The following is a 26,164-nucleotide window of genomic DNA, read 5'->3' on the forward strand; positions in this document are numbered from 1 at the left end:
GTCAGCCTTCACCTGTTAGTTGTTGTTGTCGTTAAGGCCACTACCACACGTCGCTCCTTCTGACCCTTCGTACGCGCAGTGTGTGAGTAACGCCGCTCCTTGATATTTATCGTCGTCTTTATCAGTCATCCTGCATTTATGTATTATATTGTGTATTCCTAGGTAAAGTTTTGATATTTAGGTGTATGGAGTAAGAGAGTAGAGGTTTCTAAAATAACAAATAAGCGATTATGAGGTGAGATAACATGGGGCTGTAAATGGTGACTGGTATTGTATGTTTCTTTTCTAGTGGTGAGCCCCTCGAGGCGTGCCAGCCAAGATGTTGATGCCCAAAGCAAACAGAGTAGCCATCTATGAGCACCTCTTCAAAGGTGAGTTCACTAGAATGTATTTATTTAGAAACTGAAAACAAAATAACGTGACCATCATGTGCGTTTGGCGTCACTCGCAGGAAGTCTTCAGAGGCTTTAATTTTATGTACAGGATGAAGTGACCATGTTTTTTTGAGCTAAAACCGGGGCATACCAAAAATCATGAAAGAAAAGCCCTACAACCCATACACCAACACCGATAGTAGTTGTACTTTACCTAAAACCAGTAGTATTTGCCTACTTCTCTTCTAATGCTCTTACTTTTCAGTGGTTAAGATTTGGGTAAATTTTTACAGTAAATTTTTCTTGTCGCACCGTTTACTTGTAGCAAGTTAAAATATATTTTTCTAGTGTATTTGTGTGTGCTGAGACCGAATATGACCTTCATTTGTGGCGGAAATTACTTTTTTTTGCGATTTTTTTTTCAAACGTTTTCCGAAAAAAGTCACTTAAGCGACTAAGAAATACACAAAAAAAACTAGGAAAAAAAACCCCCTAACCAAACTTAACTGACTCGTCATATGATGGAATTACCCATTTCTTACCTTACCTGTATTGGCCTGGTTCTTGTTCGTCGTTGCATTCCGGGATTCTTACACAACATAAGAATGGAGGAAACTGCAGCGGGCCTATTGGCCCATACTGGGCTGTCCCATTTACACCCAACCCCTATTGCTCATATAAGCATCCAACCTATGTTTGAAGCTATCCAGCGTTCGCCAATACTGAAAGTTTTTCGCTGTTTATTATTTCATCTTATAAATTATTTTTACAAAATTAAACTAAAAATATTACTAAACATGTTTAGTGTATGTATAACGGATTTTTGTTAGGATTTTACCCTTATTTGCTATACTTTTGGGCACATTTGGGTACTTTTGGGTAATTCGTGGCTCCCTCCTCTACCATCCTCTACCGTGGAGGTTTCGTCAGGACTTCCTGATCAATTTTCTCTAAAATTGCAGGATTGGTCCTGGTGTATGGCCGCACCTCGATTATGCGGTTCAGTTCTGGTGCCCCTATTATAGAATGGATATAAATTCACAAGAGTCGGTGCAGCGAAGAATGACAAAAATGATTCCGGGACTTAGAAACCTTCCATATCAGGATAGGTTAAAGAAACTTAACTTGCATTCCCTAGAAAGACGAAGAGTGCGGGGAGATATGATAGAAGTATTTAAGTGGGTGAAAGGAATCGATAAAGGGGATATAGATAAAGTTTTTATAATATCCGAGCAGGATAGGACTCGGAGCAATGGATTCAAGTTGGATAAGTTTAGGTTTAGGAGGGAGATAGGAAGAAACTGGTTCACAAATAGGGTGGTGGACGAGTGGAACAAGCTTAGCAACTTTGTAGTAAGTGCGGGAACTCTGGAAAGTTTCAAAAGGAGGCTTGATAGATTCATGGATGATAGAGAGTGGTAGTAACTCGACAGGAGCTGCCATGCACAGGCCAACCGGCCTATTGCAGACTCCTTATTTTCTTATGTTCTTATGTTCTCTTTGTGTTCCCGTGAACGGATCGGCCAGACGTTCCCACACCACAATACTCGACAACGGCCAAGTCACTAAACCTAGAGTTTATCACACATGTAACACGTTTCTTGTAGCTATTGTCCGACTTCAAAGTAGCATAATACCGATGCACCTTGGCAACACAATCTTCAGTAGAGTTCCCTTTGGCATGACTCTTTGTACAATATACATTGTCCTTCTTCACCATCTAAAACAAGGTAGGTTTTGGCAGTACTGCCCTTAGCACTTTCCCACACACCACAATTGTCCGGAAAATCACACCTAATGTTCTTCCTACGCTTGTCAACATTAGAGTCATTGTTCAGCACAAAAACACATTATTTTTTGGACCTAAGGGCACAGAGGTATGTACATAACTGGATGACAGGATAGGTAACAGCTGGTGGATAGTCATTAACTTGCCAGGAACCGGTAGTGGATCATGATCAGTGGTCGAGTCGGAAGAACGTCGTCATTTTTTTTTCTTTCGGGGTAGACTCTAAACATTCCTGTAACAACAACAACAAAAAATTATATAATGATGTGAACAATGTATATGTTTAAGGATACTTCATAAAAAGAAGGCAAATTAATAATTTATTATTTCTCACACTTAATCATTCGCATGATGGTTTTCAAAGACCTCTTGTCGGTCATACGAAAATACGGGATCGTCTGTGGGGTCGATCGGAGATGGTAACAACGTTGGAATTTGAAAATGTAATTCGGACTGTAAGGAAGAGAAAATAAAATAAAAATGAAAAGTAAATTAAAAATTTTATATAATATTTCGAGCCATGATACAATAATGCAAGACAGTATACATATAAGTATAGGTATATAACTATCTAGATTTACTTACCGATTCCGATGAGCTTGTTAGGTTATCAGTGGTGGGAGTAGTTGCATTTAAAAGCGGTACAAAATGTTTGGCAGTCCATATTCCATTTGGTCTCTGGTGCAGAACTGGTCCACATAATGTGGATTGGTGTAGGGCCTGATATCTTCTTCGGAGCAAACGTAGTATCCAGAATCTTAAAACACTGGTCAAAGATGCCATTTACTGGTGGATAAGTGGATATAATATCACAACCCATCACACTAGCAGCTGATTGGATGGTCCAAGCAGAAGAATAACTTCTATCCTTAGCACACGCTAATAAAGCCTCTTCAATGTCTGGTGAAACATGTTGAATCCTCCGCAGTGTCAATAACGAGACGTATTCCTCGCCGTTCTGTACTAAGTCTATAGTAGTACGAGCACGCAGTTCTGTGGCATAGGACTCCTCACCAAATGCTGCCAAGGATATTCAGATTTGCCCCCGAGGGGGCTAGTTTATTGGGCACCCCCTTACATCCTGTGCAAGGTGAAGCGCAGAAGTGTTTACAGCGCCCAACAGGGAAGTATGAAAAGTTCATACTTGCTTTTATGACTCGTACATTAAGGGCGTAAAAGCCTGAAGGGTCATATGTTTTGTCAAGTTACATAAAGTGAGAGAATGATGAGTTTGTGGGGGGAAAGTTCCCAGTATATTTTATCTGTTTATGGCAAAGAGTGGCAGGTCCCGAATAATGTCATATGCCAGGCCTGTGACTAGGAGGAGGGATATCTGGTCTGGGAGGGAAGAGGTGTTGGTAACGGCTGGGGACCTATAGGAGGAGGTCATAGGGCAAGTGAGGATGTAGTGAGAGAGGGTGTGAGAGTCGGGTTGGCCACAAAGTTTACAAACAGTGCGGTGAGGCTCAGGGTTGCCAATGTACTCCCATAGGTACCTGTACCCTAGGCGCAGTCTCATGTATATAAGCTGTTGAGATCGAGTCAGGGATTGATATTCTTTGTAGTGGCGTTTGTCGTTACAGCATCATAGTGGCATAGTGTGATGCTACCCCGTTGTTTCAGGTGTATCCAATTTTCGTTGAATTCCTCTCGTTGTGTGGCGTGTATGCGAGATTTGAGATGATTCAGGGAGAGGGCGAGAGTGGCTTCAATATCTTCTTCTTGTGTAGCTTCTTTGGCAAGCCGATCAACAGTGTCACAGGCAGTTATTCCTATATGTGGCGGGATCCAAAGAAACTTGACACGGATGTCATCAGTTCGTTCTAGCCCGGCAACGGCGGCTAGGGTGTGTTGGGCGGCAGGGGAGGAGGGGGAGGGTAATTTGAGTCTCGCTAGCGCAGAAGTGCTGTCACTGATTATAAGGAGGTTCCGGCGTTCAGTGCGAGCATAGTTTGCCCCCTCATGAATGCCCGCGAGGATGGCTATGCTTTCAGCATCAGTGGAGGAGGCCCAGTCGTGGACCCTGATTTTTCTGCAGGCCTGGCGCTCAGGAATCCACGCAGCTGCCCCAGCGCTGCCCAGCATGGTAACAGACCCATCACAGTAGACGAGGATAGGAGGGTGGGAGGTTTTTAGAGAGGAAACGACATCATTAATCTGCTCAAGGCAGTTAAGTTTGAGCATATACCTCAGTTGGGTGGATTTACGACCAGGGAAGGTGTGGACGACAACATCAACACAGGGGGAGGTCCACGGCGGTAGAGGCGGATGAGTGTACTCGGGAGGGAGAGAGGTCGAGGGGGTGTAGAGGTGATAACGCAGGATGTCAGCAGCAGTGTGGATGGGCCAGAGTTGAGAGGGAGGGGGGAAAGTAATGGGGACAGGCCGGTGCAGGAGGGTGTTAAGATGTGAGTTCAGTGAGCGCGACAGGGGAGTCGGTTGCTCACTGCGAAGAAGTTTAACACCAAGGATGGCATTGAGAGCAGTAATTCAATCGCAGACGGGAAGCAGGATTAGTTCGCGCTGCATGACTTCTATTCTGGTGGTCATAAGGCAGCCGAGGATGAGTCTCATCGCTCTGTTTTGGATTTTCTCTGCTTTGTTTCTTGCGCTGGGAGGCAACTACAAGGACAGGAGAGGCATAATCTATGACAGCTCTGACGATGGCAATGTACATGAGATGTAGGACTCTGACAGAGGCTCCTTTGAGGCTGTGAGTGAGGGACTGGAGGGTGCCAAGGATATTGTGTTGAAGAGGCAGTTTCCATCACCGGTCACAGACACCGGCTGGAAACCCAGGGATTCACCCATCTTCTTAAGCATCTTAGAAGCCACTTTATCAACGCTCTGGCCCTTAAAGTGTATATCCGGTCTACGCGCAGGAACCTTGCTGTTCCTCAAAAGGATGGCCTCTAAATGAACAGCCGCCTGCAGACTGGTCTGCCCACCCTTGGCACCATCACCCAGTCTTCTCAAAGATGCCGAGAAGTCGAACTTCCCACCAAGGCTTGTACAACTTGTGCAGATATAGTCCGATTCCATGCACCCCAATTCAGTCATTTGATTCGAATTCAACTCTTCACAGTTATCGTGGAACCAAGAATGACAAGAACCACAATAGATGGACCAATCGTGTGGCTTGCAGTTTTCATAACAAACACCGCATGGGTATTGGACTACTCGCTTTCCAGGTGTGGTTTAGAAGATCGCAACTTACAATAGACTCGATGTAAGGTCAATCCAATCTATTTGGCCAAAGTTGAAGTCGCCTACTATACAGACTTTGTTGTGTATGGAAGCCCTGCGCATTTCATCCCAGATTTGTCGCTCATTAACTCTTTCAAGATTGTGAGGTCTATATATTACTCCTGTGATTAATTTTTCCCTACCGTCGATTAATTCTATCCAAATTGTTTCTGTATTCCGCTCAGTTTTTATTTCTTTATTTATTTCACACTTCAGATTATCCCTGACAAGATTGCTACTCCGCCTCCTTTCCTAATCTGCCTATCGGTATGGAATAATTTGTAACCTGCAATTTGGTATTCGACAGGTAACTCGCGTGAGTCTAGGTTGATCCATGTTTCAGTGAATGCTATTATATCGATTTTTTCGGTACATACCAAGGCCCGAATATCATCCATTTTCTTTCTCATACTTCTACAACACCACCTATGTTGGTCTTTGCGATATTTACATTCAGTCTTGCTCTTAGTACACTTTACTGAGGTTGGAAGAACACCATGCAATCGAAAAAATGCTGTAGTTTCTACGTTTTTTTTTCTCCAAAAACTCGCACTCGGCTCCATATATTTTAAGTGACATCCATCGCAGACTTCCATGGTCGGAACTGAACTTGAATTTCAAAATATGAGACCCAAAATAAAACTAAATATTGATTGGGCCAAATATACTCTGAATTAAACTCAAAATAATTCTAATTGGTTCCAAAAGCAAAAACGCTTTTGATTGGCCATGTGACGTGTACGGATGCGCGTGATGATTTATGGAGACACGAGAGAGACGCAGTGTTGGGTGAGAGGCAGACGATAATGGCGGGTAGTTAATGGAAGAAAATAGAAATTATATTGGAAAAGCTATCTCCGTTATTATACATTTCCGCCGGTAATGTAATAGATGAAAATTATCGTATAATTAGACATCTTATTCGAATAAGATAATAGATTAGTGGCAGGAATGTGCTGTGTAAACGCAAAAATATCATGTTTCTTCCGGTGTATTTTGGTGTGTATTAAACGAATCTGACCTTCATTTTTTTACGGAAATTGCTAGTTGTTGCCCCCCCACCCCCCAGCAGTAATGGGGAGAGCCCGGGAAATAGGTTTTTTTGGGTAGGAGTGAAAACGAAGGTAAATTTGGATAAGTGCACACAACTCTATTAGAAATTAAATAATGTTTTTCTAGTGTATTTGTGTGATTAGATATTTCCTTCGAAAATTGGCCGTTTTTTTATTTATATTTATTTTTTTGGTGGGTGGGGCATTTTCCGACATAAATTGTGGATAAAATTGCATTTTTACACCCAACATTCCTACCACTAATCTATTATCATATTCAAAATGGTGGTTTGAATGAGCCTAATTGGACTTTTTCATTCGGGGCCAAGTTGGTCAATAGTGAGCAGAATTGATCCAATGTAGCGAAGCTTGCTAGTTAAGTTTTGTATAACTTTCAAATTTTTCTGCTAGCTAAAAGAACTTATGTCGTTAGCAGAAAAGTTTTGGACCGGTAGCTGTGGGTATTCAGCAACAACACACCGTGCCTCAATAAATGGGGTGCTGTACTATCCATGCTGACGGCAACTGATGTAACAAACTGGCCTTTAACAAAGGTGACAACCAACAGGTTCAGTCATTATACATTTTGAAGAGCAGCATCTGTCAAGTGAGAGAGACGACCAACAGTACTTCCTTCCTCTGTGTGCGTCTGTGCACTCGGGACATCCTTACGCGCAATGTTTGGGCTTTCTCGCTTCTACTGGCAGACTCCACTCAAAATTATTTGACAATTCTACTAACAGTAAATACAGTTGAAGCTCTCAACATCACTCACAAGGGATCTTGAATGTTTCATCTGTAATCAGACATGTCTAATGCAATGTAATATAACTGTTTTCTCAATTTCAAATCTCTGAGCACCATATGAGGTATTAAGAAATGTCAGTCTTTTGAGGTACATGAGAGAAAAGGGAGGATTCGGGTATACTGAAACGGAGAAAACGGAAGTTTCGACTGTGGGACTCCTGAAGAAGTTATAGTTACACGTTTTAAGGGCTATTGAGCGTAATATGAATCGTCTGATTTTACCTTAACTAACATGTAAGACTGTGATCAGTAGTGGGCAGAATAAATCTCGATAAAATCGCCCTGGAAAAGGGAAACAATGGAGCACCTTTGCTTTCGACTTCATTCAAGACATCTTCAGAAGCAACTGGATTTATAGGGACTGAGAGACTTATATACACAGGGTGACCTTACAAAACATCAGGTTATGTCAATACCAAGTGGTCAGATTATCATGTGTAGACAAGCGTTCCTTGTATATAGTGTATAAAAATATGAAACGTTATTACCTCCAATCTGCTATCTGCAGGATGGTGTGGAGGGGGATACCGAGGTTGGTAACAGCAGCCGTCTGTGTTGCTCTTCCGTGCCTATTTTACCATATACAGTATTACACTAATCACTTTCAGATATGTGATATATAAGAAGATTATTGTGTTCATTTCTCTTGGCTGGTGAACAGTGTGGTGACTGCGAGGGGTATTGGGGAGTGCATCAAGGAGAGGGGTCACTGAGCGGGGGTGAGACAAGTCGTAAGGTCTTCTTCTGAAGTTGTAATTCTCTACCACAATCCTGAATTTTGAGCTTTGTAAAATAGTTCGTTTCTGAAAGAAAAATGCAAAAAATTGTGGTTTGAATGAGCCTAGTTGGACTTTTTCATTAGGGGCCAAGTTGGTCAATAGTGAGCAGAGTTGACCCAATGTCGCAAAGCCTGCTAGTTATTCTTTATGTACACCTTTTAATTTTTTCTGTTAACTAACAGAACTATTATGTCGTTAGCAGAAAAGTTTTGGACCGGTAGCTGTGGGTATTCAGTAGCAACACACCGTGCCTCAATAAATGAGGTGGTGTACTATCCATGCTGATGGCAACTGATGTAGCAAACTGGGGCCGGCTACTCAAAAACATGTATGGGACTGTATGTCTTTGTGTATCCTGTAACTGGACTTAGTCTCAGATTGGTATACTCAAAACACAGATGGTCTACTCAAAACAAATATTTGACATCGAAATTCGTAAGTGAGCTCATAAGCTAGCGCATAACTTACACCACCTCCTAAGGTGCCCAGGATTAGTCTTGTCTTGTTTTATCATAGAATAATGAAGAAAATGTTTTGTACATCAACATACTCTGGATTCTTTCCAAGGATAAAGTATTTTTTACTTTGTATTGTTCACACTCCATTAATGTTGTATAGCTGTAATAAAGCGGGTAACCAGAACTGCACTGCGTAATCCAGGTGAGGTCTCACAAGAGCAATATACCATGTATAATCTTAATGATAACCTCGCTAGTCTTGTAACTAACACTTTTGTATATACAAAGGATTAGTCTTGTCATTCTCTTCTGGATTCTTTCCAAGGATTCTATATCCATTCTGTAATACGGTAACCAGAACTGCACTGCGTAATCCAGGTGAGGTCTCACAAGAGCAATATACTGTATAATCTTAAGATAACCTCGCTAGTCTTGTAACTAACACTCTTTTGTATATACAAAACCCAAGTACTTTATTAGCCTTGTTACGAGCAAAAACACATTGTTTATTTTGTTTACTTGGCTTAAGATTCCTACTTATCATTACTTCTAGATCTCTCTCGCAGTCGGATTTCTCAATGGCATCGTTGTTCATCTGGTAACTGGTTTCCCTGTTTACGTCTCCTATACTGAGTACTTTACATTTGTCCACATTGAATTTCAGCTGCCATTTTTCAGACCATTTGAAAAATTTGTTTAGATCTTCCTGTAGGTTTGCGGAGTCCTCGTCAGATTTAATTACACGTCTATTTTAGTCTAATAGCAAATTTACTAGTGTTGTTGTCTATGCCGATATCTATGTCGTTTATGTATATAATAATTAATAATGGTCCAAGTACTGAGCCTTGGGGAACTCCACTACTGACGTTGCTCCAATGGGATTTAGTGCTGTTAATGCTCACTCGCTGTTTCCTGTCCCGTAACCACGCCCTAATCCATTTTAGAATATTACCTTTAATGCCATGTGCTCCTACCTTTCTTATTAGTCTTTCGTGGGGGACTCTGTCGAAGGCTTTGCTAAAATCGAGATATACCACATCATATGCCCCTCGTCCACCGATTCGAAAACTGATGAAAGAATGTTAATAGATTAGTTAGATAATGAATGCCTGCTTGTGAAGCCATGCTGGGAATCATTGATCAAGTTATGCTTCTCCAGGTGGTTTCGAATAGTTTAAAATGATTGATTCCAGTAATTAGCCTACAATTGATGTTAGACTGATTGGACAGTATTTTTTTTTTTTTTACGGGTATTAGCCCACCTGGGCACAGGTCAAACGACCCACAACGGAGCCTGGGGGGCGGAAAAAAAAAGAACGAAAAGAAATTGTAAATATAGAAAAAAGGTTATACTGTATTAATCTACACCACGAAGATGCCGGAAAACCAGCTTTTTAAAGTGAGACAGATTGTAAGAGCATGGAAACACACAAGGCAGTGCATTCCACAGTTTGGCTGTGTGAGGAAAGAAGGAGGTACTATAACGGGTTATTCTCGTGTGACCGACATCCACAGAGAAATGGTGGGCACCACGGGCAAGACGTGTGTTACGAACCCACGGCTTTGCCGGCGGTACACAGGATGCCAAATCCACTGAACATTGCCCGTTAAAGTACCTGTAAAAGAGAGAGAGTGAAGCAACATTGCGGCGAAGAGAAGGGAAGAGAGATTGTCGACTAAAGGAGGAGAGTTAATAAGACGAAATGCCTTTGATTCTGCCCTATCTAATAGTTAGACAGAAGAGCCAGCCCAGTTATGAGAGCAGTACTCCAAGTTAGGATGAATGAATCCCTTATATTCTTGGAGCAACTGCTCAGGAGTGAAGTAGCTGCGGCATCTGTACAGCATTCCCAACTTTCGGGAGGCAGCTTTAGTTATACTAAGGATGTGTGATTTCCAGGACATATTGGAGGAAATGGTGAGGCCTAACATATTTATTTCAGAATTTGGGAGGATGATAGCGTCCTGAAATGTAATTGGTGGGACATCGTCTGATTTACAAAGTGTAATTGGTAAATATTGAGTTTTGTTACTATTAAACTTAACCAAGTTTGTTCTTCCCCATTCAGAGATGCTGCACAGATCCACGTTGATAGAAGTAATGATATCAGTTCTAGAAACAGATCTAGTTTGAGTGTTAGGAGGAAGGGGAAAATGTGAGGAGTGAAGAGTAGAATCATCGGCGTAAGAATGGATAGAATTAGTTGTAGTGTGAAGTAAATCGTTGATAAAAAGAAGGAAGAGAGTTGGTGAAAGAACAGAACCCTGTGGGACGCCACTATTGGTAGAGAAAGAGCAAGAAATCGATCCCTCGACAACAACTGCCATGGATTGGTTCTCAAGGAAGCTAGAGATGAGAGAACATTCGCTATCCTCCAGGATTCTGGTACTATATATACTGAACACACAAATGTTGTTACCTGCACATTAGACGCATTGTAGTAGTCATATTACAGCATTAGACAGTGAAAAATGCACATTTAAATTATGGGACATTAAATTCAAAATAGATTTTTTAAGCTATTTCACCTATATAATGCAAGCAACTCCCCTTGACCTATCTTAACTTGGGCAGTGGATATTTTGCTGTGACCTGCAAAGTTCCTACTAACGCTATTTTACCGTGAATGCGCTCTGATGATCGGTTAGTCCATTACCGGCGAAAGTGATTTGTGACAGTGACTGGTGACATTTGGCATTTATTTGTAAGTCAGAAATATGTGCATGAAAAAGGGTTCAGAGGTCACACATTGTTTTTCAGGCGAGCGACTCCAAAAATTTTAACTATGCCGTCTAAATAAATTGAGCGATCATGGAGTGGTACACAAAATTGAAATGTCTTGATAAAACTCATGTGCTGACCTAGCTTAGTTTGTGTTGTGCTTTTGTCAAATGGTGGTTGACACACATTGCACCATCAAGTCTTGGTCATCTCCCTCTCATCGACTACTGAATGCAGGGCAAAGTCGAGTTATCTTTCATGATAAATATCACAAAAAAATTGCTTTTGCCCAAGCAATGCCATTTAAGAAAATTGATTCCAACTAAAAAAGAATCGCAGTGATATTGGTAACAAATCCGAAATACCAGTGTGGCTAGGAAGTTAGGTAAGGTTAGGTAGGTTTCTTTGGTTGGTTAGGTCAGGTTCTATTAAGTTTAATATTATTCATTTGTGATAGAAGTGTATAGAATATAAGTTGCTCAGAATGATGAGATATAGCTATTGCATGTGATGAAAATCTCAAAAACATTGAGAGTGCACTTGTAAAAACTGTTGAAACAAAACCTAACTAAACCTCCAAACCAGAAGGATCTGACCTATCCCTGGTGTTGGAAGATAGTGAAGCTATGCACTTTCCACACATCACAGAGGTAAAATGACAATGGCGGTGGCATAGTTTTCAAATACACGATGAATTGTTTGCCAAGGTGAGGAAGTACACACACTGCACAGGGAAGACCTCTCACAACTAGCCAAGAGAAGTCCTATACTGTATAATCATTCCCCTACAGTTAATGTAATTCTGGCACTGTCTGAGAACAGCACTACCGCCATCTAAGAACAGCGCTACCACCAGAAGTTGTTAAATTCCGTTAATCGTGGTAAAGATTAAGTGTGACCTTACATGTCACATTACATGTTCCAAGTTTAAGATAATCCAGACAGTCCGCCTACTTCCAGAAATATAATTTTAATCACCTTTGTCATTACTAATAAGTTAACAATTTTAACTTATTAGATTTAATAATATAACTTATTTTGCAGTAATTTACCCCAAAGAGTTTACTTTTCCACAAAAGCTGTGGCTGAGTGAGACGTTTTCATAAAGGATTAAATTAAAAAACACTGTACTGACAAAATAATTTACTTGATAATACAGAAAAACACCAATACATTTCCTTATATTAACTGAATGTAGGAATTTGCTACTTTTAAGGTATGTAGCCTAACCTTGTTCAAAATCAATTCTTAAATAACTCCCAAGCCATCTATGAAAGTGAATTGCATTTGATTACAACATGGTGGAGTAGATTTTCAAACACAAACTTCCGCCTGTTTTCAGCAAGAATGCATTTGTACTGTGAAAACACTCATTCAACATTGTACGAAACGATAGGAGCATACTGTAACTTAACTATGTCTGACAGCTCAAGTTCTCCTTGAGTGGTAGCATCAAGAGAAGAATTGCTTTGCAATATATCACTGATTTTCTTCAGTCGGCTATAACCTTTGTTTTTAGCAAGAACCTGGCTGATTTTTTCAAAGTAGTAATCCTTCTTCTCAAGGTGACTCAAAGAATCAACAACTCCTTGTACTACATCCATGCTGCTCTTTAGAGTTAGTCCTTTTTTTCTCCAACTTGAGGATTGCAGAGGAAATACATGCTAGGTTGGCTCTGAGGAAAATTAGATCCTCCCGCAAGCTATCCTTCTTGAGTACATTTTGTGCCTCCTTCATATGTACAGATGCTGTGGGATCAAATGATTCAACTACACACTTGACAGTTTCAAAATTGTCAGCCTAGTACAATGCTGCCTCGATCCAGTTGCCCCATCTAGTCACTACTGGTGAAGGAGAAAGTGGCACAGTACCAGCAATTTGTCGAAATCTCTCTTTGCGACTCGGTGCTTTCAGAAATACATTCACAGTAGAAATCAACACATTCACATCAGGCATAACTGCACAAGCTAATTCAGCAACCCTGTGCAAGCCATGGGCTAAACAAGTCACATGAATCATTTTTGGAAACAGAATTTCTAGTCCTGCCATATATGGGGCTGCATCAGTGCATACAAGAAGTACACGATCATACTTGATGCCATCCTCCCATAATAATCCCAAGGCATCAGTGAAAAATGCTGCCATGGTTGAGTGATTTACCTTATCTAAGACCTTCAAATTAAGCAAGTATGATTTGTCCCTTTCTTCTGGCCCCAAAGTGCCAAATACAAAATTTGCAACGCATCTTGCATCTGTGGTCTCATCCAGTGATACCCAGGTGGAATTATCACCTACCTTCTCTCTATCTAAAATTTCATTGTAAAGATCAGGAACATAATTTTTTCTCAGTGTTGATTCACTTGGCACTTTTTGATCCGTGTACTTCTCTAAGAATGAGACCAGTTCCTTGTTGTTCAGCTTATTCAATGGTATATCAGCCGAGACCAAGGCTCTACAAAGATCTTGATTAAACCGAGAATGTTTTGACCCAGGCCGAGACAATGTTGTGGGTAGCAGTGCCTGTTGTTTGGCACTCGTTTTGGCTTCTTTTTTCATGGCATGCTTTGCAGTTTGAATATGTTGCTGCACTTGAAATTTCTTGGATGAAGAAACCACGACCTCACAGTATTTACAAAGTAATACTTGGCCATCGGTGGTGAAATCATTGGATACATTTACCAGTGCATTAAGAGTACTGGAGAGCAATTTCTTAATCATAGGCATCTTGCAGTGCTCAGCCTGAAACAAAACAAATGCACGTTCTGTATTTCCAAAGCCAATCTCACTAGGGCCTATCTTTTATTCCTGTAGCTTAAGGATGTAGGCCTCCTTTTAGGCTAAAACCAAGTGATTTACCATATATACCCGTGTATAGTACGAGTTTTTAAGACCAAATTTTTTGGCAAAAAGTTGGGGGTTGACCTCTATACTGGTAATAGTTTCGTTCGGTTGAAAAATTTACCATTAACTGCCAGTAAACGATGGAAACGACGCACCACCAGCTGTGAGTGTCGGTATAGTTGCCAGGGCAGATCTCATTAGCCTCATAATCCCACAACGAGTCGTCTTCTTTTCCATCAAGAGCATTCGAAATCCCACATTTCTTAAGATTTCACCACAATTTCTGGTCTGATTGCATCCCAGGCCTCTACAATCCATTCACATAATGTTGCTCGTGATGGAGCTTGGCTGTTGCCTCCCTTTGTGTATGTCTTATCGCCTTCTATCATCCAGTTGTTCCACTTCACTCTCACCGCATCTTTAAATGGTTTGTTTATGGAGACATCCAGTGGTTGGACAAGACTTGTTAATCCACCAGGAATCACAGCTGTATCAGTGTTTTCCTTCCTAATCCCAGCAGTAACACTGTCAACAAGATGTGACCGAAACATATCCCACACAAGAAGACTTTTCTTTGCGCAGTCCCCCTGGTCTAAAGTTCCAGACTTTTTTAAGCCATATTTGTATGCCGCCTTCATCCATCCATCCTTTCTCGTGCACATGGATGATTATACCTTTTGGAAAATTTTGCTTTGGAATTGTTTTCCTTTTAAATATTACCATAGGCGTCAGCTTTGTGCCGTCAGCCATACATGACAGCACAACTGTGAATCTTGATTTTTCATGTCCAGTAGTTTTAACTAAAACTGTTTTTTCACCAACTTTATTCACTGTTTGACTGATTGGCATATCAAAATTCATGGGCGTTTCATCCATGTTTCCAATACACGAAAGTCTATGAGTTGTTCTTCCGGTGTTTGATTATGAACCTATGAAATTCAATAACCTTGTCATCAAGTTCTTGTGGAAGACGCTGTGATATTTTCGTTCTCCGTCTCAGTACAAAATCATTTCTTTTCATAAATCTTGTGCACCAACCATGACTCGCCTTAAAATCTGTGATGCCTAGTTTTCTTGCTAGTTTCAAGGCAAAGATTCGAATTGATCATCGGGAAACACCATATCCATTCTGTCGGTTTTCACTGACATACTTTGCCACTTCAACTTCCAACTGTGGCCACTTGTTACACTTTCCTCTGTTAGCACATTTGTTTTTCGGCAAAAGTTTAATTTGTGCAGAGAGCTTTTTCCAGTCTCTTAACACTTTTTTCGGAAACCTTGAATTCCCTTGCTGCTGCACAGTTGTTAGTCTGTTCTGCATATTCAATCACTCTCCGCTTGAACATTGCTGTGTACGTATTGCAGTGGAAAGTGGGATAAAATCGTGATGAAAACAGTGACTTTCGTTTTCTTTCGTTCAAAATGTTACCGTAATCGCTTTTCGAATGGTTTTCAGTTAAAAAACTGTTGTATTACAATAATATTCCCTCCTAATTGACTTGAATAAATACTTGAATGGAAGTATACAATATTTTTGTTGAAACTACCCGCGTTTCAGTGTAAAGTGTCGTAATAATAAATGGTAAACAAGTTTATAGGACGTAGTGTTTTTCTGAAGGTTTTGTTGTTCCTTTACCCTCAAAAACTTGGGTCGACCTATAAACGAGGAATATCATAAATTAATAATTTCTTGGTAAAAAAAATCAGGGTCGACCTATAAACGATGGGGGGTTATCGACGAGTATATACGGTAATTCATCTGAGGGAGGATTCGCATGGTGTCTTTATAAGAGTATGCTTAAAATAAGAGAAGTTTCTGATTTAAATACCCCAACATTATTAAAAATACAAGCAAAACAAAGTGATGATTTCAGTGGGAAGATGAGGGATACAGAATTCACACAGCTACTGTACCTGCTCACCAGGAAGCACAGACAGAACTGATGGAGCCTGACAGTAACAACCCTCTGTACCCTGGTGCGTCACATGTCCGATGCACGAATCAATCGCGTACAGTTGTCCCGCGTTCACTGACCAGCAAGTTACAGCCTAGCCATCCACAGGCTATTGAGCTATATAGACGTCACTATCTATGGCCCTTATGATTATTATGAAACTTATGAGTAAATTATGACAAAGTACAATAATATATATATATATATATATAATATTTATCAATTTATTATAAATACCAAAGAACGTTTCAAGAATATCCTGTATGAAAAGAAGTTACAAATATGCACTTGGGCTCAAAAATAGCTAAAATATGCATTTGCATATGCACATATGCAAATTCATAATTATCCTAAGCCTAGTCATTACTCTCGCCTCTTGGGAGCAGAAGTAATGCAGCAGTAGTAAGTAAACAATAAACCTCCATATATGCAAAATAGTTAGTCGACCTGTAAACGACTATGCATAAAGCAGGGGTCGCTTGTACAGAATTAATAAGTGTGTGGAATTTAGCCAGGGCACTATCACCACACTATGAAAGTGGGAGACTTGGGATCCAGGTCTAGATGTGCTGGTTTTGAGTAGTTTCTCCATGATGGTCGATATTCTTTTGAAGATAAGTTGAATAAATTGATGTGGGATAGATTAAACAAGCTTTATTCAACTCTAACATCATATCTCCTCTGCCTTCATCACCTTCTGAGGTAGAACCCTTTTCAATTTGTTGAATTTGTGAGAATGTCCAATACATGTCAGCCCCCCACCAAAGAGGACCTCTGGCAACATGGATATTTCAGGTGCCTCAAATAAGTCTTCAAAGGACCATTTCCTGCTTGATGTTAAGCAGCACCCTCCCTGATGGTTTCACTTGAACAGACAAAGTGTACTACTGTATTGGTGAGCCCTGTGAGAAGGTGGGGTGGGCTACCCTACCTCCGAATAAAAGTTGGGTTGATTGCTAGATAAACTTTTTCCAATAATATATGGTCTAAACCACAGTATATTTACCAATTAAATTTTATGTAGAAATGCTCTACAGGAATCATGCCTAACAAATGTAAGGATTTCTGGTCCGAGTTTCTACAGGATTATGGAAAATTATACCCTGTATATAAACCTGTTGTAGGGTCTGTAGGAATACAGTATGACCCTGTGGAATGGAACCAGTTTATTTTGGGTTGATGCAACTCGCTGATCTCTCACACCAGTACAGTATTGTGAAGTGAACCTTTTTATTACAGAGGGTGTGATGGTGGCCGAGCGTGACCTCTTTATGCCAAAGCACCCAGAACTCGAGAAGATCCCAAACCTACACGTTATTAAGGCCCTCCAGGTGAGATATGGTCAGTTGTATGTGGATAGTACCATTTTATTTCTGCAGTGGTTTTAATTCATGGTGTCTTTGGCCAGGAAAAAAAAATATTGTTTTTGTAGCGAATTCCTTCATCATTGATGAAAGTTGGTTAGTTTTTCTGTTGGTGCCTCGGATTTACCTTTATATTAATTATTCTTGATAAATACTGTATTGTATTTAGATTCTTTGTCTGTTCCACTCTTGTGAAAAATCTATTTTTGAAAAGGACACCCAGTACAGTATAAGCTATTTAGTTGTTGGTTAGTCTCTCTCTCTCTCCAGCACAATAATATTTATTGGTGTATGTTTGTGTAATTGCATTTTCAAAGTTATTAACTGGTGAACCCTTGTTGAGATGGCCTTTAATGTGGGATTTCCAGAGTTTGAAGTCCCGAGGCTATGTGGAACAGAACTTTGCTTGGCGCCATTATTACTGGAGGCTGACTAATGAGGGAATCCAGTACCTGCGTGATTATCTTCACCTTCCTGCTGAAGTCAGTAAAGCCTTGTTTGTTACCTTATGTTGAATACTGTTAAAATGTTTAAGATAAGGGATGGGTCTTGTAATTAACTCTACTGTAAAGTGAAAAACAATGGTAACCTGCAGGACCGTGCACAGGATCTGTCGGATGGGGGGTAGTTGAGAGTTTGCAAAAAGGGCATCACCCTCTGAGGGGGAGGCAAGCAAAGCGAGCCTTTACTGTTATTAATTGTGGTGTCATTGCCACTGCTTTCTGATAAAGCTGACTGGAAATAGACCTAAGCTGAGGATTAATGTATAAATTATTGTTTCTTATCATGAGTCACTTGGGATGTAAAGAATAAACTGGCTGTCTTGTAATTTTGTGTAACTTATTAACTAGAGCTGTTAAATTAAAAATGAATGGTTGCATGTTCCTCCTCTGGGCTAATGTACTGTAACAGCACTAAGTAAAGCAAATTCTTGCAGATTGTACCAGCAACCCTAAAGAAGCCCACTCGTCCAGAAGGTCGACCAAGACCTCTGCACAGTCGTCCTGAAGGGCCACGTGGAGAAGGTTCTCGTGATGCTTACCGGCGAGCTCCATCGGGTATTGATAAGACTGGTGATGCTGGTGCTGGATCAGCTCCCATGGAATTCGTGAGTATCAGCATTATATAAAGGGAAGAGTTGTTGGCCATTCTATAAAAAGGGGGAATTATTCGGAGCATTTGCATTAAAAGATACGAATGACATTGTGGTTGTTTTCTCAACCTCCGCACTGTACTGTACATAGAAACTATGGAGTTTTATACTGTGCATGAGGTGAGTGGAAAATGTGATAATATACATGATTGGTTTTTGTATTTGATAAAAATAGTCTAATGGACAGAAATCGGTATATTTGTAGTCACTCCTATCTTTCCTATTTTCAGCGTGGTGGATTTGGTCGTGGCACCAAGAGGCCTCAGTAAAGTGTAAATAAACAAGAAAAAAAAGGACAGCCTTCCTTTCCTTTAAATTCCTTGGGGATATTGTTACTTTAGGTTGGAGTGTTTATAAGATAATGGAATTATTGATACATTTAGGTGTGAAGTTTGCTAATTTAAATGTAATAGGGTTAGGAATTGTTTTTGTACTGTAACAGTGCATTGGCAAGTAATGATGGGAGTGTAGACCTATAATTTCATATTAGTATTCTGGTATTCTGCAAAAATATTGCAGTGTTTTGTGATGAACTTGAGAGCTTTGTAATGGAAATATTAAAAGATTCAGCACTATCTACTTTCATAATTGTTCATTCACACAGGTGGTAACTTATATAAAGAATCCACCGAGTCAAGATCTTCCGAGTTTGGGAATTTATGATGTAGTAGATATAATTTGTTTCATTGTATATTATGTTGGAGGGGGGTATGAGAAGAATTATCCTCTTGAAAGAAATTATGAAAATTTGGTTTCCCCAACAGTAAAAAAAAAAAAGGGTACTGGGGGGGGTGAATGTTCTTGGCACACGAGTTCAGCAATATACAGTAAGTGGGTGGTGTTCCCATTATTAAGTTGTAATATTTTGAAATTATGGCAGAAACACTTTGGTTTAAATTGAAAGCAAATAATCCTGCTTAGGTTCTTGTTTGCTCCACAGCCCAAGAATGAATGTCAGGTTCTACCCACAACTGAAAAATAACAATGCAAATTTGGTTTCCTCTTGAGGTGGCGGTATTCTTCATAAGTTCCAAGGTGAGGGAATGTATCAATTATTATAGATGATTAAATGATTCTAGGGAAATAATACAAATACTTTACATTTCAAATACCAATATATCGACACATCCACAAGCTTTAAAATGTTGGAGGTAATGCTGATGTTTTTGCCTTATGTAGGGAAACTATTATACAGGTACTGTACTAAGGAATGATGGTGAATGAGGTCTAAAATACCTTATAGTTTGGTAAGACAAGTGAGGTTTAGAGTGAGTCACTGGGTAAAATCTCCTGTGCTGGGGGGGATGTTGAGAAGAACTGGTACAACTCCAAGATTGACACCATTAATCGAGTCACAGTACAGAAGTCAGCTGACCTGGGAGAGCTAGTGTGGAATTAACTGGTAATATGGGAGGTGTACTGTATCTTTATTTGTGGCATGAATGGAATTCCATGCATGTCTTATCATAGATGTATGGCCAAAATTCATGCAAGAATAATTGAAGGCTTTTTGAAATTTTTGTCAAAATGACATTAATGGATGGAAACTTCTCACAGTAGATAAAAAAAATCCTGACTTGTTCATTAAGTATAGTACCTGTACTATAGAATTTTTTCAATTACAGAAACCACGCGATTCAACTGATCGCGTGATGCAAACAGAATGCTGGTGTAAACTGTTATTAGTCCGCACTGTGTAACCCTTTTTTTTTTACTTATTCTTTTCATACAGTATTTATGGGTAACAGCTAAATTTGCAAAAAATAAAGAAAATTTTTTACTGAGTACCTCTCAAAAAAATACTTCACAATCAAAAAGAACGAATCAATTGAACATGTGATGTTGAATGTGAACTGTAAACATAGCATAACCCTATGCCATGCTACACTTAAAACATTGAGAATGGAATCGCGTTATAGCCAACATTCGTATGCAAAAGTTCTTGTTTCACAAACACCGTTCCCCTATTCATCAATCAAGTTAAAACCAATTTGCGTTGACAAAACACGCGTTGCAGCAGAAATGACTACAGTACCCTGCCACAGTGCAGTATAATGGTTGGTCAATGGCAGAATGCAATAGGGAACATGTTTAAATGTTATTAATTTTGTTGGGTAGTAATTTTAGTCATACCTAACCAATGACCTCACACTGTTTTATTGATCTGTTGGCAGGTAAAAGAAATCTGAAGTTGTCGTGTTTATGCCACGATGTGCTGTATATACGTACTGTTGCTGCTTGAATGAGGTAAGTTTATGCATATAAATGCCTTTTTCCGAGCAGTGATTTGGGAGATGGTTAGTTAGGCTGGGAAGGGTGACTTCTGGTGAGCACTGGGATGGGGGGGGGGGTAATCTACAGTACAGGTGAAGAGCAGAGGCTAAAATTGCAATTGGTTTCCACTACAATGTTGATTTCTAGGTTTATCTTTTCCTTGGTTAACGATTGAAGGAATTATAATATACTTCTGATGCTTTGACTCTCTAAATTTAATCTTGGCATGAAGTAATAGAGAATGTGTCTTGTTGGAGGTGTGGGGGTTTAACTATAGGTATATATATTTGATATGATCTCAGAAGAGGAATGTATTTGTATGGCTAATGAATATATTTTGTCTATGGCAGTCAGAACATTGGTGGTGTATTGGTCCCAGTTAGTTTACAAGATAAAAATGGCACTGCAAGTTGCTGAGTGAGACTGTAGAATTGCCTGTACTTATAATTATAGAAAGGTGGGGCTAGAGTTGAAGAGGGGGATGGGAGATCAGTGGTGTCGATGGGGAGATCAGTGGTGTCGATGGGGAGGGGGCAACTTAGGTCACTGGTGTAGAGGGAAGGATTGGTGAAAGGAACTAGTACTGCTCCAGGATTGACACCATTAATCGAGTCACAGGACAGAAGTCAGCTGACCTGGGAGAGCTAGTGTGGAATTAACTGGTAATATGGGAGGTGTACTGTATCTTTATTTGTGGCATGAATGGAATTCCATGCATGTCTTATCATAGATGTATGGCCAAAATTCATGCAAGAATAATTGAAGGCTTTTTGAAATTTTTGTCAAAATGACATTAATGGATGGAAACTTCTCACAGTAGATAAAAAAAATCCTGACTTGTTCATTAAGTATAGTACCTGTACTATAGAATTTTTTCACCACATAAGGCACATGGTTAGAAGATCTTAAAAGTACACTAATGGTTTTGGGATTTCCTATACAGTCATTTTTTTCTACAACGCGATAGTTGCGTTCATGTGAAGCCTTGCGCTGTAGAAATTTTCACAATAAAAATAACATGGCTTATGGAGAAAATAGGGTTAGGTGCAGATTACTTTGGCCGTGATCTCAGATTTGCTAAAGCTTGTTCCAGCAATAGTGTGACAGCCTTTCCTTTACGTTCACCACTGGCAATTCAATCATCAGAACGCTTCTTGGAAACATTCTACCTACCTCGTCTTTCCATATTCATGGCTAACAACAAAATTGGAGAAAATAACAAAAATTACAGACACTTGACAGAACAATCGACAGAAACCACGCGATTCAACTGATCGCGTGATGCAAACAGAATGCTGGTGTAAACTGTTATTAGTCCGCACTGTGTAACCCCTTTTTTTTTTACTTATTCTTTTCAAACAGTATTTATGGGTAACCACTAAATTTGCAAAAAAAAAGAACAAAATTTACAGAGTACCTCTCAAAAAAATACTTCACAATCAAAAAGAACAAATCAATTGAACATGTGATGTTGAATGTGAACTGTAAACATAGCGTAACCCTATGCCATGCTACACTTAAAACATTGAGGATGGAATCGCGTTATAGCCAACATTCGTATGCAAAAGTTCTTTTTACAAACACCGTTCCCCTACTCATCAATCAAGTTAAAACCAATTTGCGTTGACCAAACACGCGTTGCAGCAGAAATGACTACAGTACCCTGCCTCATTGCAGTTTAATGGTTGGTCAATGGCAGGATGCAATAGGGAACATAATTAAATGTTATTAATTTTGTTGGGTAGTAATTTTAGTCATACCTAACCAATGACCTCACGCTGTTTTATTGATCTGTTGGCAGGTAAAAGAAATCTGAGGTTATCGTGTTTATGCCACGATGTGCTGTATGTACGTACTGTTGCTGCTTGAATGAGGTAAGTTTATATATATGAATGCCTTTTTCTGAGCAGTGATTTAGGAGATGGTTAGTTAGGCTGGGAAGTGTGACTTCAGGTGAGCACTGGGATGGGGGGGGGTAATCTACAGGTGAAGAGCAGAGGCTAAAATTCCAATTGGTTTCCACTACAATGCTGATTTCTAGGTTTATCTTTTCCTTGGTTAATGATTGAAGGAATTATAATATACTTCTGATGCTTTGACTCTAAATTTAATCTTGGCATGAAGAAATAGAGAATGTGTCTTGTTGGAGGTGTGGGGGTTTAACTATTGGTATATATGTTTGATATGATCTCAGAAGAGGAATGTATTTGTATGGCTAATGAATATATTTTGTCTGGCAGTCAGAACATTGGTAGTGTATTGGTCCCAGTTAGTTTACAGGATAAAAATGGCACTGCAAGTTGCTGAGTGAGACTGTAGAATTGCCTGTACTTATAATTATAGAAAGGTGGGGCTAGAGTTGAAGAGGGGGATGGGAGATCAGTGGTGTCGATGGGGAGGGGGCAACTTACCGGTAGGTCACTGGTGTAGAGGGAAGGATTGGTGAAAGGAACTAGTACTGCTCCAGGATTGACACCATTAATCGAGTCACAGGACAGAAGTCAGCTGACCTGGGAGAGCTAATGTGGAATTAACTGGTAATATGGGAGGTGTACTGTATCTTTATTTGTGGCATGAATGGAATTCCATGCATGTCTTATCATAGATGTATGGCCAAAATTCGTGCAAGAATAATTGAAGGCTTACTGAAATTTTTGTCAAAATGACATTAATGGATGGAAACTTCTCACAGTAGATCAATAATAAAGTTTCCTGATTTGTTCATAAGTATTGATTAAGCAGAAATTATACTACAGTATAAACCCTTGCCATTCGTGAGGATTAGGTTCCAAGGATTGTTGCGAATTGGCAAAACCGCGAAAAAAAGCTTGTACTACCTTGGTGCACTAATGTATATGTATACTGTGAATGAGAAATTTTAGTCACCAATATTACTTGCCTTCGTTTGTGGACGTTTAGAGCTTGATGAAGGGGTGTACTGTACATGAGGAAAAAATCTGGTAACTGAAGCATGGGAGATCATCAGGATTACTGTTAGAAGAGGGTGATGCAGTGGTGTTTGCTGGAGAGATGGGTGGTGGAACGGTGGCAGCAGCTGACTGAGTGAGGGAGGGAGAGAGACAATTCAGCAGGGCGAGTGGCTGGTTCTTTCTTGAAAAACATCGTGATTGGTAGTTTTCCTCTTGGCTTTGAGGTCTTTAAACATTTCCTGGTAGGGAACCAATGCCTGGTTGATTTCTTGGACTAAACAACTGACCAGCTATGGCAGCACCCTTCACCTCCTTTAACTTGTCTAATAATTTAACTTTCTTAGTCAGGGTCATCACTGACTTCTGCCTTTTATGCTTCACTCCACTGACACTAGGTGGTTTTTTTGGGGTAATTTTCACATGGGAACACTAAAGTATTGAGAGTACAACACAAGATGCAGTGTCGAGATGCTGTCGCAGGCAATGGTTGAGCGCAAACAAGGGGAGAGGAAATGCTGCGGGCACGCGGGGTGACTTGTTGCACTGTGGGAGAGGCTCGCAAGCTAACCACCATCTGCTTACTGCGAATCATCGAACTCGCGAATCGCATGGGTTTATGTACACTAGAATTTTCTCACTATACTGTATATGGCATGAGGTTAGAAGATATTAGAAGTACTGTACATGAATGATTTGGGGATTTCATATACTGTACTGTACAGTACAGGGGGAATAGAAAATTTTGGAGTTCTTTTTTATATCAAATTTACCCTTTAAATATTTTTGTAATGTTTTTATTATTATTTTTTTAAACCTGTTAAAATTTTGGTTAATGGCAAACTACAATAGGGAACATGTTTTGTACAAAACCGTTTTTTATTGCTATAATCTACTCCATTTCTTAGTTTGGTCCTGTAAGGTAATTTGGTAAATTATCCTACATTCTCTTTATTTTTGTCTCCATCTTGTTTTCTTTTCCTTGCACAATTTTGTTTTTCTTACTTAATATTTCTCCATATTATATTTGATATATTCTCCTCTTTACTTTTTAGTCTGTCTTGACTTCATTCTCCATCTGTGTATTCATTTTGCTTTTATTACTTAACATGCATTGGAAATAAAGATGGTTTTCTGTTGGCAAAGTGGTTTTAAATGTTGTTAATTATATTGGGTAGTAATTTTAGTAGTACCCAAACAATGACCTCACACCGTTTTCTTGATCTGTTGGCAGGTAAAAGAAATTAGATGTCATCGTGTTTACGCCACGATGTGCTGTATGTACGTACTGTTGCTGCTGCTTGAATTAGGTAAGTTTATGCATGAAAAGTTTTTTTCTGGCAGTGATATAAGAACATAGGTTTTTAGCATTTATGCGTGGACCACCTGAAGAATAGTCACCCTTCCACCAGATAGCTCTGGGATGGATAGACTTCAGGGCTGTGCAAGATGGCTTCATGTGGGTACTTGGAGGGGGCTAATCTTCAGGTGATGAGCAGAGGCTAAAATTGCAATTGGTCTCCATTAAAATGCAGATTCCTATGTTTATCTTTTCCTTGGTTAATGATTGAAGGAATTATAATAAACTGTACTCCCGATACTTTGACTTTCTAGGTTTAGTCTCAGCATGAAGTAATAGAGTATATATATATATATATATATATATATATATATATATATATATATATATATATATATATATATATATATATATATATATATATATATATATATATATATATATATATATACAGTGACCCCTCCGTTAACGAGCTCAATCCGTTCCAGAAGGTCGTTCGTTAACCGAAAAGTTCGTTAACCGAAACCATTGTTTCAATGGGTTTTTGGGTAATTGGTTCCAGCTCACTGAAAATTTCCTAAATTCAACAAAAATGGTAGAAAGGTTCACTTACTTTGAAGTGTGTATGTAGAAGGCTCCTGGATGATGATGATGATGGGATTTAGAATGGGGGTGGAGGAGAAGGAAGAAAAGGCATTGGGGTGGAAGAGAAGTCACCCCATGGCGCCATTTCACCCATAAAATTTTAGCTCTCTTGGTGTAATTCAAGATTATTTTCTTTAAATCAACACTGCACTGCATTATATATTGTCAATATGTAAAATATATTTCAAAATGACCAATAACTTGCTTGGAAACACAGAAAAAAAGCATTTAGTTGAAGAGAGTCTCAAGCAAGATGTTACCTCCAGTGAAAACAGAGAGAGACTAACGCCTGTTTGCTGTGTTAAGAGGCTGGATGCCACGCATTAAACTAGTCACTTTACCTTCAATTATGTTCAATAATTGTTAAAATGACTAAAAAATTGAATATTAAACTTTTAAAATTATTGAAAAGTATAAACTTCTTGATATTTACTAAAATAGTAAGGAATTTAAGCCCTAGAACCGATTAATGTATTGG

At 39.5% G+C, this 26,164-nt stretch overlaps 1 protein-coding gene across 1 annotated transcript; it reads left to right on the plus strand.

Annotated features, from left to right (window-relative positions):
* On the plus strand, positions 1-18,838 carry LOC121870374 (40S ribosomal protein S10-like). Its single transcript, XM_042372221.1, has 6 exons — positions 1-82; positions 290-371; positions 17,263-17,354; positions 17,756-17,869; positions 18,325-18,495; positions 18,771-18,838. The coding sequence occupies exons 2-6, from the start codon at positions 320-322 to the stop codon at positions 18,807-18,809; spliced, it is 468 nt and encodes a 155-aa protein (XP_042228155.1). The 5' UTR covers positions 1-82; positions 290-319; the 3' UTR covers positions 18,810-18,838.
* Positions 18,839-26,164: the final 7,326 nt, after the last annotated feature.

Source organism: Homarus americanus, unplaced genomic scaffold, assembly GCF_018991925.1.
Source record: "Homarus americanus isolate GMGI-L3 unplaced genomic scaffold, GMGI_Hamer_2.0 scaffold51859, whole genome shotgun sequence".
Lineage (NCBI taxonomy): Eukaryota > Metazoa > Arthropoda > Malacostraca > Decapoda > Nephropidae > Homarus > Homarus americanus.

What these genes read in the sequence shown, in the direction of transcription:
- LOC121870374 (XM_042372221.1), top strand. Translation starts at nt 320, where the DNA reads ATGTTGATGCCCAAAGCAAACAGAGTAGCCATCTATGAGCACCTCTTC. An exon ending in CTATGAGCACCTCTTCAAAG is followed by an intron (nt 372 to 17,262) that starts GTGAGTTCACTA and finishes TTTTTATTACAG; the next exon opens with AGGGTGTGATGGTGGCCGAG. An exon ending in GATCAGCTCCCATGGAATTC is followed by an intron (nt 18,496 to 18,770) that starts GTGAGTATCAGC and finishes TCCTATTTTCAG; the next exon opens with CGTGGTGGATTTGGTCGTGG.